Raw genomic sequence first — 20,000 nt, forward strand, 5'->3', positions numbered from 1 at the left:
GTTGTGTTGATGAGTGTTGTGTTGTGTTGTGTTGTGTGTTGTTTTGATGAGTGTTGTGTTGTGTTGATGAGTGTTGTGTTGTGTGTTGTGTTGTGTTGTTGTGTTGATGAGTGTTGTGATGTGTATTGTGTTGATGAGTGTTGTGTGTTGTGTTGTTGTGTTGATGAGTGTTGTGTGTTGTCTTGATGAGTGTTGTGATGTGTGTTGTGTTGATGAGTGTTGTGGTGTGTGTTGTGTTGATGAGTGTTGTGTGTTGTTGTGTTGATGAGTGTTGTGTTGATGAGTGTTGTGATGTGTGTTGTGTTGATGAGTGTTGTGATGTGTGTTGTGTTGATGAGTGTTGTGATGTGTGTTGTGTTGATGAGTGTTGTGTGTTGATGAGTGTTGTGTGTTGTTGTGTTGATGAGTGTTGTGTGTTGTGTTGATGAGCGTTGTGTGTTGTTGTGTTGATGAGTGTCGTGTTGATGAGTGTTGCTGTGTTGATGAGTGTTGTGTGTTGTGTTGTGTTGTGTTGATGAGTGTTGTGTTGTGTTGTTGTGTTGATGAGTATTGTTGTGTTGATGAGTGTTGTGTTGTGTTGAGTGTTGTGTTGTGTTGATGAGTGTTGTGTTGTGTTGTGTTGATGAGTGCTGTGTTGATGAGTGTTGTGTTGTGTTGATGAGTGTTGTGTTGTGTTGTTGTGTTGATGAGTGTTGTGTGTTGTTGTGTTGATGAGTGTTGTGTGTTGTGTGTTGTGTTGTTGTGTTGATGAGTGTTGTGTGTTGCCTTGATGAGTGTTGTGATGTGTGTTGTTGTGTTGATGAGTGTTGTGATGTGTGTTGTTGTGTTGATGAGTGTTGTGTGTTGATGAGTGTTGTGTGTGGTTGTGTTGATGAGTGTTGTGTTGTTGTGTTGATGAGTGTCGTGTTGATGAGTGTTGCTGTGTTGATGAGTGTTGCTGTGTTGATGAGTGTTGTGTTGTGTGTTGTTGTCTTGATGAGTGTTGTGTTGTGTTGTGTTGTGTTGTGTTGTGTTGATGGGTGTTGTGTTGTGTTGATGAGTGTTGTGTTGTGTTGATGAGTGTTGTGTTGTGTTGATGAGTGTTGTGTTGTGTTGATGAGTGTTGTGTTGTGTTGTGTTGTTGTGTTGTGTTGATGAGTGTTGTGTTGTGTTGTGTTGTGTTGATGAGTGTTGTGTTGATGAGTGTTGTGATGTGTGTTGTTGTGTTGATGAGTGTTGTGTGTTGATGAGTGTTGTGTGTTGTTGTGTTGATGAGTGTTGTGTTTTGTGATGATGAGTGTTGTGCTGTGTTGATGAGTGTTGTGTTGTGTTGATGAGTGTTGTGTTGTGTTGTGTTGATGAGTGCTGTGTTGTGTTGATGAGTGTTGTGTTGTGTTGTTGTGTTGTGTGTTGTGTGTTGTGTGTTGTGTGTTGTGTTGTGTTGATGAGTGTTGTGTGTTGTTGTGTTGATGAGTGTTGTGTTGAGTGTTGTGATGTGTGTTGTGTTGATGAGTGTTGTGTTGTGTTGATGAGTGTTGTGTGTTGATGAGTGTTGTGTGTTGTGTTGTGTGTTGTGTTGTTGTGTTGAGTGTTGTGTGTTGTTGTGTTGTGTTGATGAGTGTTGTGTTGTGTTGTGTTGTGTTGTGTTGTTGTGTTGTGTTGATGAGTGTTGTGATGTGTGTTGTTGTGTTGATGAGTGTTGTGATGTGTGTTGTTGTGTTGATGAGTGTTGTGTTGTGTTGATGAGTGTCGTGTTGAGTGTTGCTGTGTTGATGAGTGTTGTGTTGTGTGTTGTTGTCTTGATGAGTGTTGTGTTGTGTTGATGAGTGTTGTGTTGTTGTGTTGATGAGTGTTGTGTTGTGTTGTGTGTTGATGAGTGTTGTGTTTTGTGATGATGAGTGTTGTGCTGTGTTGATGAGTGTTGTGTTGTTGTGTTGTGTTGTGTTGTTGTGTTGTGTTGATGAGTGTTGTGATGTGTGTTGTTGTGTTGATGAGTGTTGTGTTGTTGTGTTGTGTTGTTGTGTTGTGTTGAGTGTTGTGATGTGTGTTGTGTTGATGAGTGTTGTGATGTGTGTTGTGTTGATGAGTGTTGTGTGTTGATGAGTGTTGTGTGTTGTTGTTTTGTTGTGTGTTGTGTTGTGTGTTGTTGTGTTGATGAGTGTTGTGATGTGTGTTGTTGTGTTGATGAGTGTTGTGTGTTGATGAGTGTTGTGTGTTGTTGTGTTGATGAGTGTCGTGTTGAGTGTTGCTGTGTTGATGAGTGTTGTGTTGTGTGTTGTTGTCTTGATGAGTGTTGTGTTGTGTTGATGAGTGTTGTGTTGTTGTGTTGATGAGTGTTGTGTTGTGTTGTGTGTTGATGAGTGTTGTGTTTTGTGATGATGAGTGTTGTGCTGTGTTGATGAGTGTTGTGTTGATGAGTGTTGTGTTGTGTTGTGTTGATGAGTGCTGTGTTGTGTTGATGAGTGTTGTGTTGTGTTGTTGTGTTGTTGTGTTGAGTGTTGTGTGTTGTGTGTTGTGTGTTGTGTGTTGTGTTGTGTTGATGAGTGTTGTGTGTTGTTGTCTTGATGAGTGTTGTGTTGAGTGTTGTGATGTGTGTTGTGTTGATGAGTGTTGTGTTGTGTTGATGAGTGTTGTGTTGTTGTGTTGAGTGTTGTGTGTTGTGTGTTGTGTTGTGTTGTTGTGTTGAGTGTTGTGTGTTGTTGTGTTGTGTTGATGAGTGTTGTGTTGTTGTGTTGTGTTGTGTTGTTGTGTTGTGTTGATGAGTGTTGTGATGTGTGTTGTTGTGTTGATGAGTGTTGTGATGTGTGTTGTTGTGTTGATGAGTGTTGTGTGTTGATGAGTGTTGTGTGTTGTTGTGTTGATGAGTGTCGTGTTGAGTGTTGCTGTGTTGATGAGTGTTGTGTTGTGTGTTGTTGTCTTGATGAGTGTTGTGTTGTGTTGTGTTGTGTTGATGAGTGTTGTGTTGTTATGTTGATGAGTGTTGTGTTGTGTTGTGTGTTGATGAGTGTTGTGTTGTGTTGATGAGTGTTGTGTTGTTGTGTTGAGTGTTGTGTGTTGTGTTGTGTTGAGTGTTGTGTTGTTGTGTTGATGAGTGTTGTGTTGTTGTGTTGTGTTGTGATGTGTGTTGTTGTGTTGATGTGTGTTGTGTGTTGTGTTGATGAGTGTTGTGATGTGTGTTGTGTTGATGAGTGTTGTGTGTTGATGAGTGTTGTGTGTTGTTGTGTTGATGAGTGTTGTGTTGAGTGTTGCTGTGTTGATGAGTGTTGTGTTGTGTGTTGTCTTGATGAGTGTTGTGTGTTGTTGTGTTGATGAGTGTTGTGTTGAGTGTTGCTGTGTTGATGAGTGTTGTGATGTGTGTTCTTGTGTTGATGAGTGTTGTGTGTTGATGAGTGTTGTGTGTTGTTGTGTTGATGAGTGTCGTGTTGAGTGTTGCTGTGTTGATGAGTGTTGTGTTGTGTGTTGTTGTCTTGATGAGTGTTGTGTTGTGTTGATGAGTGTTGTGTTGTTGTGTTGATGAGTGTTGTGTTGTGTGTTGATGAGTGTTGTGTTTTGTGATGATGAGTGTTGTGTTGTGTTGATGAGTGTTGTGTTGTGTTGTGTTGATGAGTGTTGTGTTGATGAGTGCTGTGTTGTGTTGATGAGTGTTGTGTTGTGTTGTTGTGTTGTTGTGTTGTTGTGTTGAGTGTTGTGTGTTGTGTGTTGTGTGTTGTGTGTTGTGTTGTGTTGATGAGTGTTGTGTGTTGTTGTCTTGATGAGTGTTGTGTTGAGTGTTGTGATGTGTGTTGTGTTGATGAGTGTTGTGTTGTGTTGATGAGTGTTGTGTTGTTGTGTTGAGTGTTGTGTGTTGTGTTGTTGTGTTGAGTGTTGTGTGTTGTTGTCTTGATGAGTGTTGGGATGTGTGTTGTGTTGAGTGTTGTGATGTGTGTTGTTGTGTTGATGAGTGTTGTGTGTTGTCTTGATGAGTGTTGTGATGTGTGTTGTGTTGATGAGTGTTGTGTGTTGATGAGTGTTGTGTGTTGTTGTGTTGATGAGTGTCGTGTTGAGTGTTGCTGTGTTGATGAGTGTTGTGTTGTGTGTTGTCTTGATGAGTGTTGTGTTGTGTTGTGTTGTGTTGATGAGTGTTGTGTTGTTATGTTGATGAGTGTTGTGTTGTGTTGTGTGTTGATGAGTGTTGTGTTGTGTTGATGAGTGTTGTGTTGTTGTGTTGATGAGTGTTGTGTGTTGTCTTGATGAGTGTTGTGATGTGTGTTGATGAGTGTTGTGATGTGTGTTGTTGTGTTGATGAGTGTTGTGTGTTGTTGTGTTGATGAGTGCTGTGTTGTGTTGATGAGTGTTTTGTTGTGTTGTTGTGTTGAGTGTTGTGTGTTGTGTGTTGTGTTGTGTTGATGAGTGTTGTGTGTTGTTGTCTTGATGAGTGTTGTGTTGAGTGTTGTGATGTGTGTTGTGTTGATGAGTGTTGTGTTGTGTTGATGAGTGTTGTGTTGAGTGTTGTGTGTTGTGTGTTGTGTTGTTGTGTTGAGTGTTGTGTGTTGTTGTCTTGATGAGTGTTGTGATGTGTGTTGTGTTGAGTGTTGTGTGTTGTGTTGTTGTGTTGTGTTGATGAGTGTTGTGTTGTGTTGATGAGTGTTGTGTTGAGTGTTGTGTGTGTTGTGTTGTTGTGTTGATGAGTGTTGTGATGTGTGTTGTTGTGTTGATGAGTGTTGTGATGTGTGTTGTTGTGTTGATGAGTGTTGTGTGTTGATGAGTGTTGTGTGTTGTTGTGTTGATGAGTGTTGTGTTGTTGTGTTGATGAGTGTCGTGTTGAGTGTTGCTGTGTTGATGAGTGTTGTGTTGTGTGTTGTTGTCTTGATGAGTGTTGTGTTGTGTTGTGTTGTGTTGATGAGTGTTGTGTTGTTGTCTTGATGAGTGTTGTGATGTGTGTTGTGTTGAGTGTTGTGATGTGTGTTGTTGTGTTGATGAGTGTTGTGTTGATGAGTGTTGTGTTGTGTGTTGTTGTGTTGATGAGTGTTGTGTTGTGTTGTGTTGATGAGTGTTGTGTTGATGAGTGTTGTGTTGTGTGTGTTGAGTGTTGTGTTGTTGTGGTGTGTTGTGTTGTGTTGATGAGTGTTGTGTTGTGCGTTGTTGTGTTGATGAGTGTTGTGTTGTTGTGTTGATGAGTGTTGTGTTGTGTTGATGTGTTGTGTTGTTGTGTTGAGTGTTGTGTTGTTGTGTTGATGAGTGTTGTGTGTTGTTGTCTTGAGTGTTGTGTTGAGTGTTGTGATGTGTGTTGTGTTGATGAGTGTTGTGTGTTGTGTTGATGAGTGTTGTGTTGATGAGTGTCGTGTTGAGTGTTGCTGTGTTGATGAGTGTTGTGTTGTGTGTTGTTGTCTTGATGAGTGTTGTGTTGTGTTGTGTTGTGTTGATGAGTGTTGTGTTGTTGTCTTGATGAGTGTTGTGATGTGTGTTGTGTTGAGTGTTGTGATGTGTGTTGTTGTGTTGATGAGTGTTGTGTTGATGAGTGTTGTGTTGTGTGTTGTTGTGTTGATGAGTGTTGTGTTGTGTTGTGTTGATGAGTGTTGTGTTGATGAGTGTTGTGATGTGTGTGTTGAGTGTTGTGTTGTTGTGGTGTGTTGTGTTGTGTTGATGAGTGTTGTGTTGTGCGTTGTTGTGTTGATGAGTGTTGTGTTGTTGTGTTGATGAGTGTTGTGTTGTGTTGATGTGTTGTGTTGTTGTGTTGAGTGTTGTGTTGTTGTGTTGATGAGTGTTGTGTGTTGTTGTCTTGAGTGTTGTGTTGAGTGTTGTGATGTGTGTTGTGTTGATGAGTGTTGTGTTGTGTTGTGTTGATGAGTGTTGTGTTGTTGTGTTGAGTGTTGTGTGTTGTGTTGTTGTGTTGTTGTGTTGATGAGTGTTGTGTGTTGTTGTCTTGATGAGTGTTGTGATGTGTGTTGTGTTGATGAGTGTTGTGTTGTGTTGATGAGTGTTGTGTTGATGAGTGCTGTGTTGTGTTGATGAGTGTTGTGTGTCGTCTTGATGAGTGTTGTGATGTGTGTTGTTGTGTTGATGAGTGTTGTGATGTGTGTTGTTGTGTTGATGAGTGTTGTGTGTTGTTGTGTTGATGAGTGCTGTGTTGTGTTGATGAGTGTTTTGTTGTGTTGTTGTGTTGAGTGTTGTGTGTTGTGTGTTGTGTTGTGTTGATGAGTGTTGTGTGTTGTTGTCTTGATGAGTGTTGTGTTGAGTGTTGTGATGTGTGTTGTGTTGATGAGTGTTGTGTTGTGTTGATGAGTGTTGTGTTGTTGTGTTGAGTGTTGTGTGTTGTGTGTTGTGTGTTGTGTTGTTGTGTTGAGTGTTGTGTGTTGTTGTCTTGATGAGTGTTGTGATGTGTGTTGTGTTGAGTGTTGTGATGTGTGTTGTTGTGTTGATGAGTGTTGTGTTGTGTTGATGAGTGTTGTGTTGAGTGTTGTGATGTGTGTTGTGTTGTTGTGTTGATGAGTGTTGTGTGTTGTCTTGATGAGTGTTGTGATGTGTGTTGTTGTCTTGATGAGTGTTGGGATGTGTGTTGTGTTGAGTGTTGTGATGTGTGTTGTTGTGTTGATGAGTGTTGTGTGTTGTCTTGATGAGTGTTGTGATGTGTGTTGTGTTGATGAGTGTTGTGTGTTGATGAGTGTTGTGTGTTGTTGTGTTGATGAGTGTCGTGTTGAGTGTTGCTGTGTTGATGAGTGTTGTGTTGTGTGTTGTCTTGATGAGTGTTGTGTTGTGTTGTGTTGTGTTGTGTTGATGAGTGTTGTGTTGTTATGTTGATGAGTGTTGTGTTGTGTGTTGATGAGTGTTGTGTTGTGTTGATGAGTGTTGTGTTGTGTTGATGAGTGTTGTGTGTTGTCTTGATGAGTGTTGTGATGTGTGTTGATGAGTGTTGTGATGTGTGTTGTTGTGTTGATGAGTGTTGTGTGTTGTTGTGTTGATGAGTGCTGTGTTGTGTTGATGAGTGTTTTGTTGTGTTGTTGTGTTGAGTGTTGTGTGTTGTGTGTTGTGTTGTGTTGATGAGTGTTGTGTGTTGTTGTCTTGATGAGTGTTGTGTTGAGTGTTGTGATGTGTGTTGTGTTGATGAGTGTTGTGTTGTGTTGATGAGTGTTGTGTTGTTGTGTTGTGTTGTTGTGTTGTGTTGATGAGTGTTGTGTTGTGTGTTGTTGTGTTGATGAGTGTTGTGTTGAGTGTTGCTGTGTTGATGAGTGTTGTGTTGTGTGTTGTTGTGTTGATGAGTGTTGTGTTGTGTTGATGAGTGTTGTGTTGAGTGTTGTGATGTGTGTTGTGTTGTTGTGTTGATGAGTGTTGTGTGTTGTCTTGATGAGTGTTGTGATGTGTGTTGTTGTGTTGATGAGTGTTGTGTGTTGATGAGTGTTGTGTGTTGTGTTGATGAGTGTTGTGTTGATGAGTGTCGTGTTGAGTGTTGCTGTGTTGATGAGTGTTGTGTTGTGTGTTGTTGTCTTGATGAGTGTTGTGTTGTGTTGTGTTGTGTTGATGAGTGTTGTGATGTGTGTTGTGTTGAGTGTTGTGATGTGTGTTGTTGTGTTGATGAGTGTTGTGTTGATGAGTGTTGTGTTGTGTGTTGTTGTGTTGATGAGTGTTGTGTTGTGTTGTGTTGATGAGTGTTGTGATGTGTGTGTTGAGTGTTGTGTTGTTGTGGTGTGTTGTGTTGTGTTGATGAGTGTTGTGTTGTGCGTTGTTGTGTTGATGAGTGTTGTGTTGTGTTGAGTGTTGTGTGTTGTTGTCTTGATGAGTGTTGGGATGTGTGTTGTGTTGAGTGTTGTGATGTGTGTTGTTGTGTTGATGAGTGTTGTGTGTTGTCTTGATGAGTGTTGTGATGTGTGTTGTGTTGATGAGTGTTGTGTGTTGATGAGTGTTGTGTTGTGTTGTGTTGAGGAGTGTGGTGTTGTGTGTTGTTGTGTTGATGGGTGTGGTGTTGTGTGTTGTTGTGTTGATGAGTGTTGTGTTGTGTTGTGTTGTCTTGATGAGTGTTGTGTTGTTATGTTGATGAGTGTTGTGTTGTGTTGTGTGTTGATGAGTGTTGTGTTGATGAGTGCTGTGTTGTGTTGATGAGTGTTGTGTGTTGTCTTGATGAGTGTTGTGATGTGTGTTGATGAGTGTTGTGATGTGTGTTGTTGTGTTGATGAGTGTTGTGTGTTGTTGTGTTGATGAGTGCTGTGTTGTGTTGATGAGTGTTTTGTTGTGTTGTTGTGTTGAGTGTTGTGTGTTGTGTGTTGTGTTGTGTTGATGAGTGTTGTGTGTTGTTGTCTTGATGAGTGTTGTGTTGAGTGTTGTGATGTGTGTTGTGTTGATGAGTGTTGTGTTGTGTTGATGAGTGTTGTGTTGTTGTGTTGAGTGTTGTGTGTTGTGTGTTGTGTTGTTGTGTTGAGTGTTGTGTGTTGTTGTCTTGATGAGTGTTGTGATGTGTGTTGTGTTGAGTGTTGTGATGTGTGTTGTTGTGTTGATGAGTGTTGTGTTGTGTTGATGAGTGTTGTGTTGAGTGTTGTGATGTGTGTTGTGTTGTTGTGTTGATGAGTGTTGTGTGTTGTCTTGATGAGTGTTGTGATGTGTGTTGTTGTGTTGATGAGTGTTGTGTGTTGATGAGTGTTGTGTGTTGTGTTGATGAGTGTTGTGTTGATGAGTGTCGTGTTGAGTGTTGCTGTGTTGATGAGTGTTGTGTTGTGTGTTGTTGTCTTGATGAGTGTTGTGTTGTGTTGTGTTGTGTTGATGAGTGTTGTGTTGTTGTCTTGATGAGTGTTGTGATGTGTGTTGTGTTGAGTGTTGTGATGTGTGTTGTTGTGTTGGAGTGTTGTGTTGATGAGTGTTGTGTTGTGTGTTGTGTTGATGAGTGTTGTGTTGTGTTGTGTTGATGAGTGTTGTGTTGATGAGTGTTGTGATGTGTGTTGTGTTGAGTGTTGTGTTGTTGTGGTGTGTTGTGTTGTGTTGATGAGTGTTGTGTTGTGCGTTGTTGTGTTGATGAGTGTTGTGTTGTTGTGTTGATGAGTGTTGTGTTGTGTTGTGTTGATGTGTTGTGTTGTTGTGTTGAGTGTTGTGTTGTTGTGTTGATGAGTGTTGTGTGTTGTTGTCTTGATGAGTGTTGTGTTGAGTGTTGTGATGTGTGTTGTGTTGATGAGTGTTGTGTTGTGTTGTGTTGATGAGTGTTGTGTTGTTGTGTTGAGTGTTGTGTGTTGTGTTGTTGTGTTGTTGTGTTGATGAGTGTTGTGTGTTGTTGTCTTGATGAGTGTTGTGATGTGTGTTGTGTTGAGTGTTGTGATGTGTGTTGTTGTGTTGATGAGTGTTGTGTTGTGTTGATGAGTGTTGTGATGTGTGTTGTGTTGTTGTGTTGATGAGTGTTGTGTGTCGTCTTGATGAGTGTTGTGATGTGTGTTGTTGTGTTGATGAGTGTTGTGTGTTGATGAGTGTTGTGTGTTGTTGTGTTGATGAGTGTTGTGTTGTGTTGATGAGTGTCGTGTTGAGTGTTGCTGTGTTGATGAGTGTTGTGTTGTGTGTTGTTGTCTTGATGAGTGTTGTGTTGTGTTGTGTTGTGTTGTGTTGTGTTGATGAGTGTTGTGTTGTTGTGTTGATGAGTGTTGTGTTGTGTTGTGTGTTGATGAGTGTTGTGTTGATGAGTGCTGTGTTGTGTTGATGAGTGTTGTGTGTTGTCTTGATGAGTGTTGTGATGTGTGTTGTTGTGTTGATGAGTGTTGTGATGTGTGTTGTTGTGTTGATGAGTGTTGTGTTGTGTTGTGTTGATGAGTGTTGTGTTGTTGTGTTGATGAGTGTTGTGTTGTGTTGATGAGTGTTGTGTTGTGTTGTTGTGTTGTTGTGTGTTGTGTTGTGTTGTGTTGTGTTGATGAGTGTTGTGTTGTGTTGTTGTGTTGATGAGTGTTGTGTTGTGTTGTTGTGTTGATGACTGTTGTGTTGATGAGTGTTGTGTTGAGTGTTGTGTTGTTGTGTTGTGTTGTGTTGTGTGTTGTTGTGTTGATGAGTGTTGTGTTGTTGTGTTGATGAGTGTTGTGTTGTGTTGATGAGTGTTGTGTTGTGTTGATGAGTGTTGTGTTGTGTTGTTGTGTTGATGAGTGTTGTGTTGTGTTGTGTTGATGAGTGTTGTGTTGTGTTGTTGTGTTGATGAGTGTTGTGTTGTGTTGTTGTGTTGATGACTGTTGTGTTGATGAGTGTTGTGTTGAGTGTTGTGTTGTTGTGTTGTGTTGTGTTGTGTGTTGTTGTGTTGATGAGTGTTGTGTTGTTGTGTTGATGAGTGTTGTGTTGTTGTGTTGATGAGTGTTGTGTTGTGTTGATGAGTGTTGTGTTGTGTTGTTGTGTTGTGTGTTGTGTTGTGTTGTTGTGTTGATGAGTGTTGTGTTGTGTTGATGAGTGTTGTGTTGTGTTGTTGTGTTGATGAGTGTTGTGTTGTTGTGTTGTGTGTTGTTGTGTTGATGAGTGTTGTGTTGTTGTGTTGTGTGTTGTTGTGTTGATGAGTGTTGTGTTGTTGTGTTGTTGCAGATGAACTTGGCTCTGGTCCACGACCAACTGAACATCAAGACCTTCTGGGAGAAGAAGATCGACTCTGAATGTCGTTACGCTGAAAACGAAGAGAAGAGGAAGAACAAGAGCGCACTCGCCAAGTAAGAAACACACACACACACACACACACACACACACACACACACACACACACACACACACACACACACACACACACACACACACACAGACGGTGATGGTCTCAGTGTCCAGATCTGATTTGAGGGACAAAGACAGAAAAGGTCACAGAGTCGTCCTCAGTGAGAAAGTAAAGTTTGGATAAAAGCAGCAGCATGTCATCGTCCCCTCTGCTGAGAGATTTTGATTTTGTGACATTTTGTTTGATTTCAGGATGGTTTGTAGGATTTTAGGACTTACACAAGTTTCAAGGATTTTTGCAACTTCCTGGGATTTTGGTAGATCGTCGATTTTTTTAGGCGGAGTCTGAACGTCTCTCGGCTCGTTCTTTTTTTTTAATTCTCCGCACGATTTCTTGTGTCATCGTTTATGCGACGATCTGAGGGGAACACCGATCGTCTTCCAGAAGAGACGGTCTGAAAATGAACTCGGTTATCTCCATTTTTTACCCAAACGTCTCAGGACCCGGTTTTTCCAGAGCGTACGTCCCGCCCGGTGTCCACCTATGACCCTGATCCGGAGGGAGACCCTGATCCCGAGGACCTGCAGAGTCTGTGATCAGACTTCAGTTGTGTTGGACATGTGACCGTGTGTCAAATAGACACATCTAAAAACAGACGCTCTCATTACAAACAGGCCGTCGTCTCTCGGGGTGAGGACATACCGGGACAAACACTCGACCCTGCAGACGGTCCGGTTGTTAAAGGTCTCAGTAATGATGATCAGTAACCAGCAGAAACAGCAGACACGCTGGAACCTGAACTCACCTCGTAAACCTGCCGGCTCACCATCCAAATACATGAGCTTCAATAGTTCATAACCTGGGGACGCGAGCCGCTCGAGGGACGGAGGGGACAAAGATGCAGAGATGGGCTCTTTATGATGTTTAGAAAATCTGTCGCTTTCAGGGACCTCTGGAAAAAAGTGCTGCTTTGTAAAAAAAATAAATAAATTTGATATAATATAAGGAAATTGCAAACTATTTTAGAGAATTAAAAAAAAAATGGCAAAAAAAGAAAAAAAGAAAATCACCCAAAAATAAAATAAAATCACAAAATAATAATAATGATAATAATAATAAATAATAACGCCAAAAAATTAAATCGCCCAAAGTTATTAAAAATAACAACAACAAAAAATAATTTTTAAAGAAAGCAAAATCACCAAAATTTTCCCACAGGTTTGGAAGACATGTTTTATTAAAAAATGCCCCCATAAAACCCAATATAAAAATTAAATTAAAAGATTAAAAATTAAAATTTAAAAGAAAACAGACATCACCCCCCCAAAAATATAAATCTCCAAGAATAAAAAAAGCCAAAAAAAAATGGTAAAGACAGAAAATCACCCAAAGTTATCAAAAATCTTTGTTTTTTTTAAAATAAGGAATAGAATAAAAAAAGAAAAGAAAAGAAAGAAAGAAAGAAATTGCCAAAACTTTAAAAAAATAAAAAATGTCCAAAAGTCCCTAACCATAACCAAAATTTGAAAAGGAAAAAAAATCCGCAACATTTTTTTAAATAAAAGATGCCTTCCAAACCTGGAGGCCTGCAGGTTTGGAAAGCATGTTTTATTCCAAATGACCACAAAACTTAAAAGAGAAGAAAAATTGATACCAAAAGTAAAAAGTAACCAAACATTTTTAAACGGGAAAAAATAGCTGCTCCACAGACGTTTGGTATCGATGAGCCTCAGTTTGACTCGGTCGATTACACGATGGCGGATTTTCAGGAGGACGTATACATATATTATTATTATCCTATTAAACCTCGACCTCTGAGCGTTACAGCAGCCATTAGCCCGATCCCTCCTAACTCCGCTCTCCTCCCTCGTGTCCCCCTTAACCCCCAGCACCTCCTCAGACCATCACACCTAATCCCCCTGCTATCCATTACACTGTAGGCCTAATCCCCCACCTATCAGGGCCGTGTAACTCCTAATCCCTCCGCTATCTGTTACCATGTAACCCCAACGCCACAACCAGCCGCCCCCCGCCGCCGCCGACCCCGGCTCTAGTCCCCGCTAATTGTGCGTGTTATGTGTGACCCGGCCAGGCCTGGAAAAAAAGGCCGGAGGCGATAATGACGGAGCGCTGAGTGATGGAGGCCGGCTGACTCTCAGATACGCTCGGGCTGGAATTAGAAATGATTCTGTCCTGCATAACAACATGACCGCTTCAGGCTGCGCAAACTGGAATTTAATTCAGTGTTTCCCAGCTGGTCCAGCCGCTGGTCCAGATTTCTCCAGAGTCAAAAGAAATTGTGAAAACTTTTCTCACACTTTTATCACCAAAAAAGGCAAATAAATAAAATAGATACAAATAAAAATAAGTGTTTTTAAAAATGCCAAAAAGTTTTAAATTAAAAAAAAAGAAAACCAAAAGTCTTTTTAAAAATGACCCAGAAAAAGTTGAAGGCAAAAGAATCACCAAAAATATGGCAAGAAATTTTGGTGAAGGTAAGTTTTCGCCAAAAAATTTTAGAGAAACAGACAATCACCATTTAAAAAAAAAAAAAATGCAACAAAAATATTTTTAAAATTGCCAATTTTTTTAAAATAACCAAACAATAAAAGAAAAAGGATCACCAAAATATGAATAGAAAGGAATACAAATTTTTGGTGAAGGTATGTTTATTTACAAACCCCCCTAAAAATGTGAAAGATAAGAAAATGCCAAAAAAAAAACTCTTAAAAACAATTTAGAGAAAAAGACAATTAAAAAAATGTTTTTTAAAATAATCAAATTTAAAAAAGAAGTATTAAAAAATACCCACCATTTAAAAATATAATCTAAAATATTTAAGAAAAGAAATCACCAAAAATTATCAAAATGGTTAAATGAAAGACATCTGCAACATATTTAGGAAGAAAAGTGACAGCTGCAGCAGCTAAGGAGAGAAAAGCATCATGGGAGAAAATCGCCGCCTGTGTCATTTGTGTCAATGCATACGTTTGAACACACGTGTCCATCGAGCGAACATTAAGCGCACTTTATTAAAATGGTAGCGTACAGGTGAAACAGTGAGGCCGTATCATTATTGTTATCGTTATTGTTTTCATTGTCGTTACTGTTTTCATTGTCCTTGTTATCATTATTGTTAACGTTATTGTTATTATTGTCGTTATTGTTTTCATTGTTGTTACTGTATCATTGTCGTTATTGTTATTGTTGTCTTTGTTGTTATTGTTATCATTGTCGTTATTGTTATCATTGTTGTTATTGTTATTGTTGTCTTTGTTGTTATTGTTATCATTGTCATTATTGTTATCATTATTGTTAACGTTATTGTTATTATTGTTGTTATTGTTATCATTATTGTTAACGTTATTGTTATTATTGTCGTTATTGTTTTCATTGTTGTTACTGTATCATTGTTGTTATTGTTATCATTGTCGTTATTGTTATCATTGTTGTTATTGTTATTGTTGTCTTTGTTGTTATTGTTATCATTGTTGTTATTGTTATTGTTGTCTTTGTTGTTATTGTTATCATTGTCGTTATTGTTATCGTTGTTATTGTTGTTATTGTTATCATTGTCGTTATTGTTATCATTGTCGTTATTGTTATCATTGTTGTTATTGTTATTGTTGTCTGTCGTTATTGTTATCATTGTTGTTATTGTTATTGTTGTCTTTGTTGTTATTGTTATCATTGTCGTTATTGTTATCATTGTTGTTATTGTTATTGTTGTCTTTGTTGTTATTGTTATCATTGTCGTTATTGTTATCATTGTTGTTATTGTTATTGTTGTCTTTGTTGTTATTGTTATCATTGTCGTTATTGTTATCATTGTTGTTATTGTTATTGTTGTCTTTGTTGTTATTGTTATCATTGTCGTTATTGTTATCGTTGTTATTGTTATTGTTGTCTTTGTTGTTATTGTTATCATTGTCGTTATTGTTATCATTGTTATTGTTATTGTTGTCTGTCGTTATTGTTATCATTGTTGTTATTGTTATTGTTGTCTTTGTTGTTATTGTTATCATTGTCGTTATTGTTATTATTGTTGTTATTGTTATTGTTTTGATTGTCGTTACCATTGTCATTATGGACGGTGACTTCGGTCTGCAGCCTGTCAGTTATTAAAAGTTTAATTAAGTTTAAATTAATTAAAAAACGTAAAGTCTCTAAAACTAAAACTGTACATCAAAGACAGTCAGTCATACTGTCACCTAGGAGACGACATCTGAGGACTTTGTGGATCCATCTGTCTTTTTGTCTGTCTGTCTTTGTATCTGTCTCTCTGTCTTTGTGTCTGTCTCTCCCTCTTTGTCTCTCTCTGTCTTTGTGTCTGTTTGTCTGTCTGTCTTTTAGTCTTTGTGTCTGTCTCTGAAGTCGGGCGAATTATCAGCAGCTGAAAAGACAAATGGAATAATCCGGAAAGCACGGCAGGAAGGTGGCGGAGAGACAGTGAGGACAGCTGACAGTGAGGGTTAGGTTACACACACACACACACACACACACACACACACACACACCTGGACAAACTTGATCAAACACACACATATGTGTACTTTTTTGCCTTTTTTGTACTTTTTTTGCCTTTGTGTTCACATTCATTCATGTCTGCATTTTACACACACACACACACACACGCACACACACACACACACACACACACAGATTGATGTGTGTGTGTGTGCGTGTGTGTGATTGATGGTGAAATAAAGGAGTGAAGTGAGATGCTGATGAGACAGCGATAACACCGCAGCTGTCAGCAAGACATCAGATCCGTCCCCACGCAGAGACACTAGATCTGTCCTCAGTGCTGCCTCTACAAACACTGAGAGGACAGGAGAGACACTGGGAGGACAGAAGACACTGAGAAGACCAAAAACACCGAGAGGACAGAAGACACCGAGAGGAATGAAAACACTGTGGGGACAGAAAAATTGTTGCGGCTTGAAAGATTTTTTGTTTGTTTCTCTAAAATAAAAAATAAATAAATTGTGTATCTGAAGCTGCTGATTGACAGAAAAGCTCCATCTGTCTGTCTGTGTGTCTCCAGGCTGAGGGACGAGTGGACGGTCCGCCTGGAGAACCGAACCAAACACCTGAAGAACCTCAACGACAGCTACGGCAAGAAGGCGAAGGAGGAGAAGTCAGCTGACCAGACATGAGTTCAGACGATGAAGACGATGATGACGATGATGACGATGATGACGATGAAGATGAACTGTGACATCATCATGTTCGGAGGAATAAAGTGACTTTTTGGCCAAAAAAAAGAACTTTTGTCTTTAATTCTGCAGACTGAACTCACAGCTTCGACCGTCAAACGCGCCTTTTTGACGAGATTTATTAGCCTTTTTTTTCGCACAAGATTTTAAAAATCAAATCACGTTTGTCCTCGATCCTGCTGCGTCTTTGGAGTTGAAGGATGAGTTGAACAAAATCACAAACTACTATGAAAGTACAATTTTTTAAAAAGCTAAAATAAATAAATAAATAAAAGCTCACTTTATTTAGAGGAAAATCAAAAGTTAATTTATTGTTATTGTACAACACGAGGCTGCACAGCCAAATTATCATACACAAAAAACAAAAACAAAAACAGAGAAACGAACAAAAAACAAACAAACAAAAAAACAACGTCGCGTCCCTGTTGACCTTTTTCCTTTAAACTTCCATCTGGAGGAATTTAAACAGCAGAAAGAAAAACATCCGATAAATTTGACATATTTCATATTTCCCTGTTTAAATTTGAGTTAATCTGTTAATCTGAGTTTTATCTGTTTGTTAAGTCTCTGAAAATGGGCCCAAATTATTTAACCCTTTAAGAAGTACTTTAAGAAAATTTGTTTGAGTTTTCTTTTTTTTTTAAAAAAAAAGGCAATGAGCACAGTATGAAATGTCCCGAAAAATTGCAAGAAATTAGTAGATTCATGAAAGTAATTTTTAAAGCTAGGGGAAAATTAATATAATCATAATATCATAACGGTTTTTTAAATTATTTAACAGAATAATAATATAATAATAATATATATTTTTTAAACTATTATAGCCTACTTTTATACTTTTTGAATTTTTTAAAATGTTTTTTGTGGAGTAATATTTTTGCCGTTTTGTTTCTCATTTTCAGGTGATTAGTTTGTTTAGTTTTCTGTTTTTGTTTTGTTTGGTCTTTTGCTAATTTTCAGGTAATTTTCTTGTTTTTTCTTGTTTTATCTTGCTTTGTTTGGTTTTGGTTTTTTGTTGCTAATTTTCAGGTGATTATTTTGTTTTGCTGTTTCTTTTGTTTGATTTTGTTCTTTGTTTAATTTTCAGGTCATTTTCTTGTACTTCTTACATGCTAATATTTGAGTCATTTCTTTCTTTTCCACAATATTTTTAATTTGATTTTTTATGCTGTAAAATACAGCTTTATAAAATCACAGTATATCCTAACACAGGACAAAAGAGAGAGAAATAAAGAATAGAAAGAAAAAATACATGAAATCAAGTCAAAATTCTTATGTTAAAAATGCGTATCTATACAAAATGGAGGACAATAATTGCAATAAATGATAAATATGAGAGGTATTTAAGAGACGAAAAAATAAAAGTAAATAATTAATACAAGCCCAGAATCTGCCTGGTCCAGAAAACCGAGTCATTCACTGATTTTGAGTCATTTCTTCTTAAGTTGCTCATGGCTTTCTTCCCTTGTTTCTAAAAGAAAGGGTTAACGGACTATTTTATAATATATTCTAATTCTAATAAAACAGTTATTATTTTAAATTAAAGAGAGAAAATAAGTGTATTTCCCAAAATATGTAACTGCAGCTTTTTTTCAGGGGATAGTTTGAGTCTTGTCTAAAATCAAACATCAATATTCGTATTATTTATTGCTCCGTGCACATTTAACCTCGACACTCCCACCGACACAAAAATTAAGACCTGTCCTTTCAGAATAAGAGCTAGCTTTTCACAACAAGAGTCTTGTTGGCGTATTTGGTCAGTACAAACTGTGGACGGGGAGGATGGACGTGTTTTTGGTTTTCTCCAGCAGTTTCTCTCTTAGCGTTTGTTTCTGGACTTTGTGCCAGACGTATCGCGGGTTCTCCACGGGCGGCGGCAGTCCCGTCGCCGTCCACTTCACCTTCTCTCCGTCCTCGTTGCGTTGGACGTGGTCGGGCACAAGCGCCACCAGCGTGTTGAAGCACACGCCGTCCGTCTTCCCGTGCTGCCGGCCGTTGTGCTGCAGGCTGAAGATGCCTAGCGTGTTGACGTCTTGGTCGTAGTACGCTGACGGCATGGCTTCCTGCACGACCATGTTGGCCGCCCACGTCACTGCGTGGGTCTTCGCCGCCGCCGCCGTGGGGAGGTGAGGCACCGGGGCTGCGGAGGGAGGAGGGTCAGTTAGCTGCAGACGATAAAACTCTTTCCTCTTTCTTTACGCCTCCTTTGCATTTTTGCACTGAACCAAAGGACAGCAGCATCGTGTGTCTCCAGTGAGTGTGATTTTAGAGAGCATGCCGGCGTCGCAGAAACTAAAGAGGTTTAACACGACAGCATCGGCCTCGAGTGTGACACGTAACATACGTGTCAGTAAAATTTCTATCAAATTATTTTTGTTGAAAATTCTTTGGTGATTTTTTTTTTCTTTACATTTTTTGGCTTTTTTTCTTAAGATTATTTTTTCTGCCTTTCACAGAAAGGACAGCCTAAGCGTGCTTAATGAAAATGTCTTGTGTTTGTTCACCGCTAATTATTTACTTGTTGTTTTGGTTACTTTTGTTTCTTTTTTTAACATACACGTAGTATTTTATTAATTTATGTTTTCATTGTTTAAAATAAAGTGTATACAGACAGTTTTTTTCCTTGACAATAAATATCTATTTATTTTTGAAACATGTTTTTACCTTTGATGAGCAGGACCCAGACCTGCCCCTCAGCGTCGGTGAAGACGAGGACGAGTCTCTGCAGCACGTGACGGCAGCTCAGGTCTACAGGTAACGTGACGGGATGCCAGGGGTCCTGACGGTACCTGAAGGCATCGCAGAGTCAGCGTCAGTATAATAATAGAAGATAATAATATATATAATATATGTTAAATCTCATTTAAGTACTCGAAAAACTTTGACCCGAGTCTCAAAAAGCAAAAACAAAGTGTGACGTCGTACTTGAGTCCGCAGTCAATGAGACGAAGGATGTCCCGTCCTCTCAGAGGGAGGACAGACTGTCTGTCCCACCAAGACGCCTGGAGAGACTCCTGATCTGCTGCGGACAGACTCTTCAGACTCCCACCTGACACACACACACACACACACACACACACACAGAAAGACACACACACACACACACACAGACAGACACACACACACACACACACACACACACACACACACACACAGAAAGACACACACACACACACACACAATCACCAAAAATTAAAAAACAAAACAATATTTTTTAATCTCCAAATATTTTAAGAAAAAATATCATCAAAATGTTAGCGAGAAAAGGACCCCCCCCCAAACTTAACAAATCGTTATAAACACTGACTGCACTGTATTCCTGCAGTTAGTTTTACTTTACTGAGCTTTAGGCTCACGTTTATTCACTGTTCGACTGTAAATAAATAAACTGAATTTGTGGTTGTTTCTCTGGTGTGTGTGACCTTCTGCTCATGACTTTAGGGGTCACATGATGTCAAAGGGTCCTCGTATGTACAGATGCGTGTGCGTGTGAGTGTGACCTCTGACCTGTGACTCTGGCGAGGAAGATGAAGCGGATCCACTGAGGTCCCTGCTCCTGGACCAGCAGCAACGTGACCGGCTCACATTCGAACCCCGCCTCCTCCTTCACCTGTGCTCAGACAGAGCGGTAACCAAGGTAACCAGGAGACGTGTGTGTGTGTGTGTGTGTGTGTGTGTGTGTGTGTGTGTGTGTGTGTGTGTGTGAGTGAGAGACTCACCTCCCTCCTCAGCGCCTCCTCCAGACTCTCCCCGACCTCCACCCTCCCTGCAGGCAGGTACCACTGTTTATAACAGTCCTGCTTCGCCTCCTGCACCATCAGCACCTCCTCCTGACACACACACACACACACACACACACACACACACACTTTTTGAGTATTTGTACAATTTTTGAGATATTTTGTTTATTATATCTTTATTTTTTTCCCTCTTAAAATATTTGGCAATATTTTAAAAATCTTTTTTCTTTCAAATTTGTGGTGATTTTTAAAAACTTTGGGGATTTCTTTCTGTTTTATTTTTTAAAAATGTAGTTCTGTAGTATTTCTTTTAAAACTATCCAATGTATGTATTTATTTATTTTTATTTTGGGGGCCATTTTCTTTTCTCTAAAATTTTTGGGTGATTTCTTTTCTCTTAAAATATTCCGTGTTTTTTTCCTCTTTAAATTTTTTTTG

The 20,000-nt window shown here is 39.1% G+C and overlaps 2 protein-coding genes across 5 annotated transcripts in view; one reads left to right on the top strand and one right to left on the bottom strand.

Annotated features, from left to right (window-relative positions):
- Positions 1-15,873, top strand: part of LOC148189639 (protein FAM240B) — a 23,916-nt gene extending 8,043 nt beyond the window's left edge. For all 3 annotated transcript variants that reach the window (XM_088076073.1, XM_088076072.1, XM_088076074.1), the window contains 2 exons: positions 10,483-10,604; positions 15,651-15,873. In XM_088076073.1, the coding sequence (XP_087932199.1) occupies positions 10,483-10,604; positions 15,651-15,762 (234 nt within the window). In that variant the 3' untranslated portion in view covers positions 15,763-15,873. The remainder of the gene's footprint in view (positions 1-10,482; positions 10,605-15,650) is intronic.
- Positions 15,874-16,102: 229 nt separating this feature from the next.
- nudt18 (nudix (nucleoside diphosphate linked moiety X)-type motif 18) overlaps positions 16,103-20,000 on the bottom strand; it is an 11,562-nt gene continuing 7,664 nt past the window's right edge. For both annotated transcript variants that reach the window (XM_088076069.1, XM_088076070.1), the window contains 5 exons: positions 19,542-19,652; positions 19,330-19,432; positions 18,748-18,871; positions 18,487-18,611; positions 16,103-17,962 (listed from right to left, as the gene is read on the bottom strand). In XM_088076069.1, coding sequence (XP_087932195.1) covers positions 17,580-17,962; positions 18,487-18,611; positions 18,748-18,871; positions 19,330-19,432; positions 19,542-19,652 — 846 coding nt within the window. In that variant the 3' untranslated portion in view covers positions 16,103-17,579. The remainder of the gene's footprint in view (positions 17,963-18,486; positions 18,612-18,747; positions 18,872-19,329; positions 19,433-19,541; positions 19,653-20,000) is intronic.

Source organism: Plectropomus leopardus, chromosome 4 (genome assembly GCF_026936395.1).
Source record: "Plectropomus leopardus strain MGB_pleo_1.0 chromosome 4, ASM2693639v1, whole genome shotgun sequence".
NCBI lineage: Eukaryota > Metazoa > Chordata > Actinopteri > Perciformes > Serranidae > Plectropomus > Plectropomus leopardus.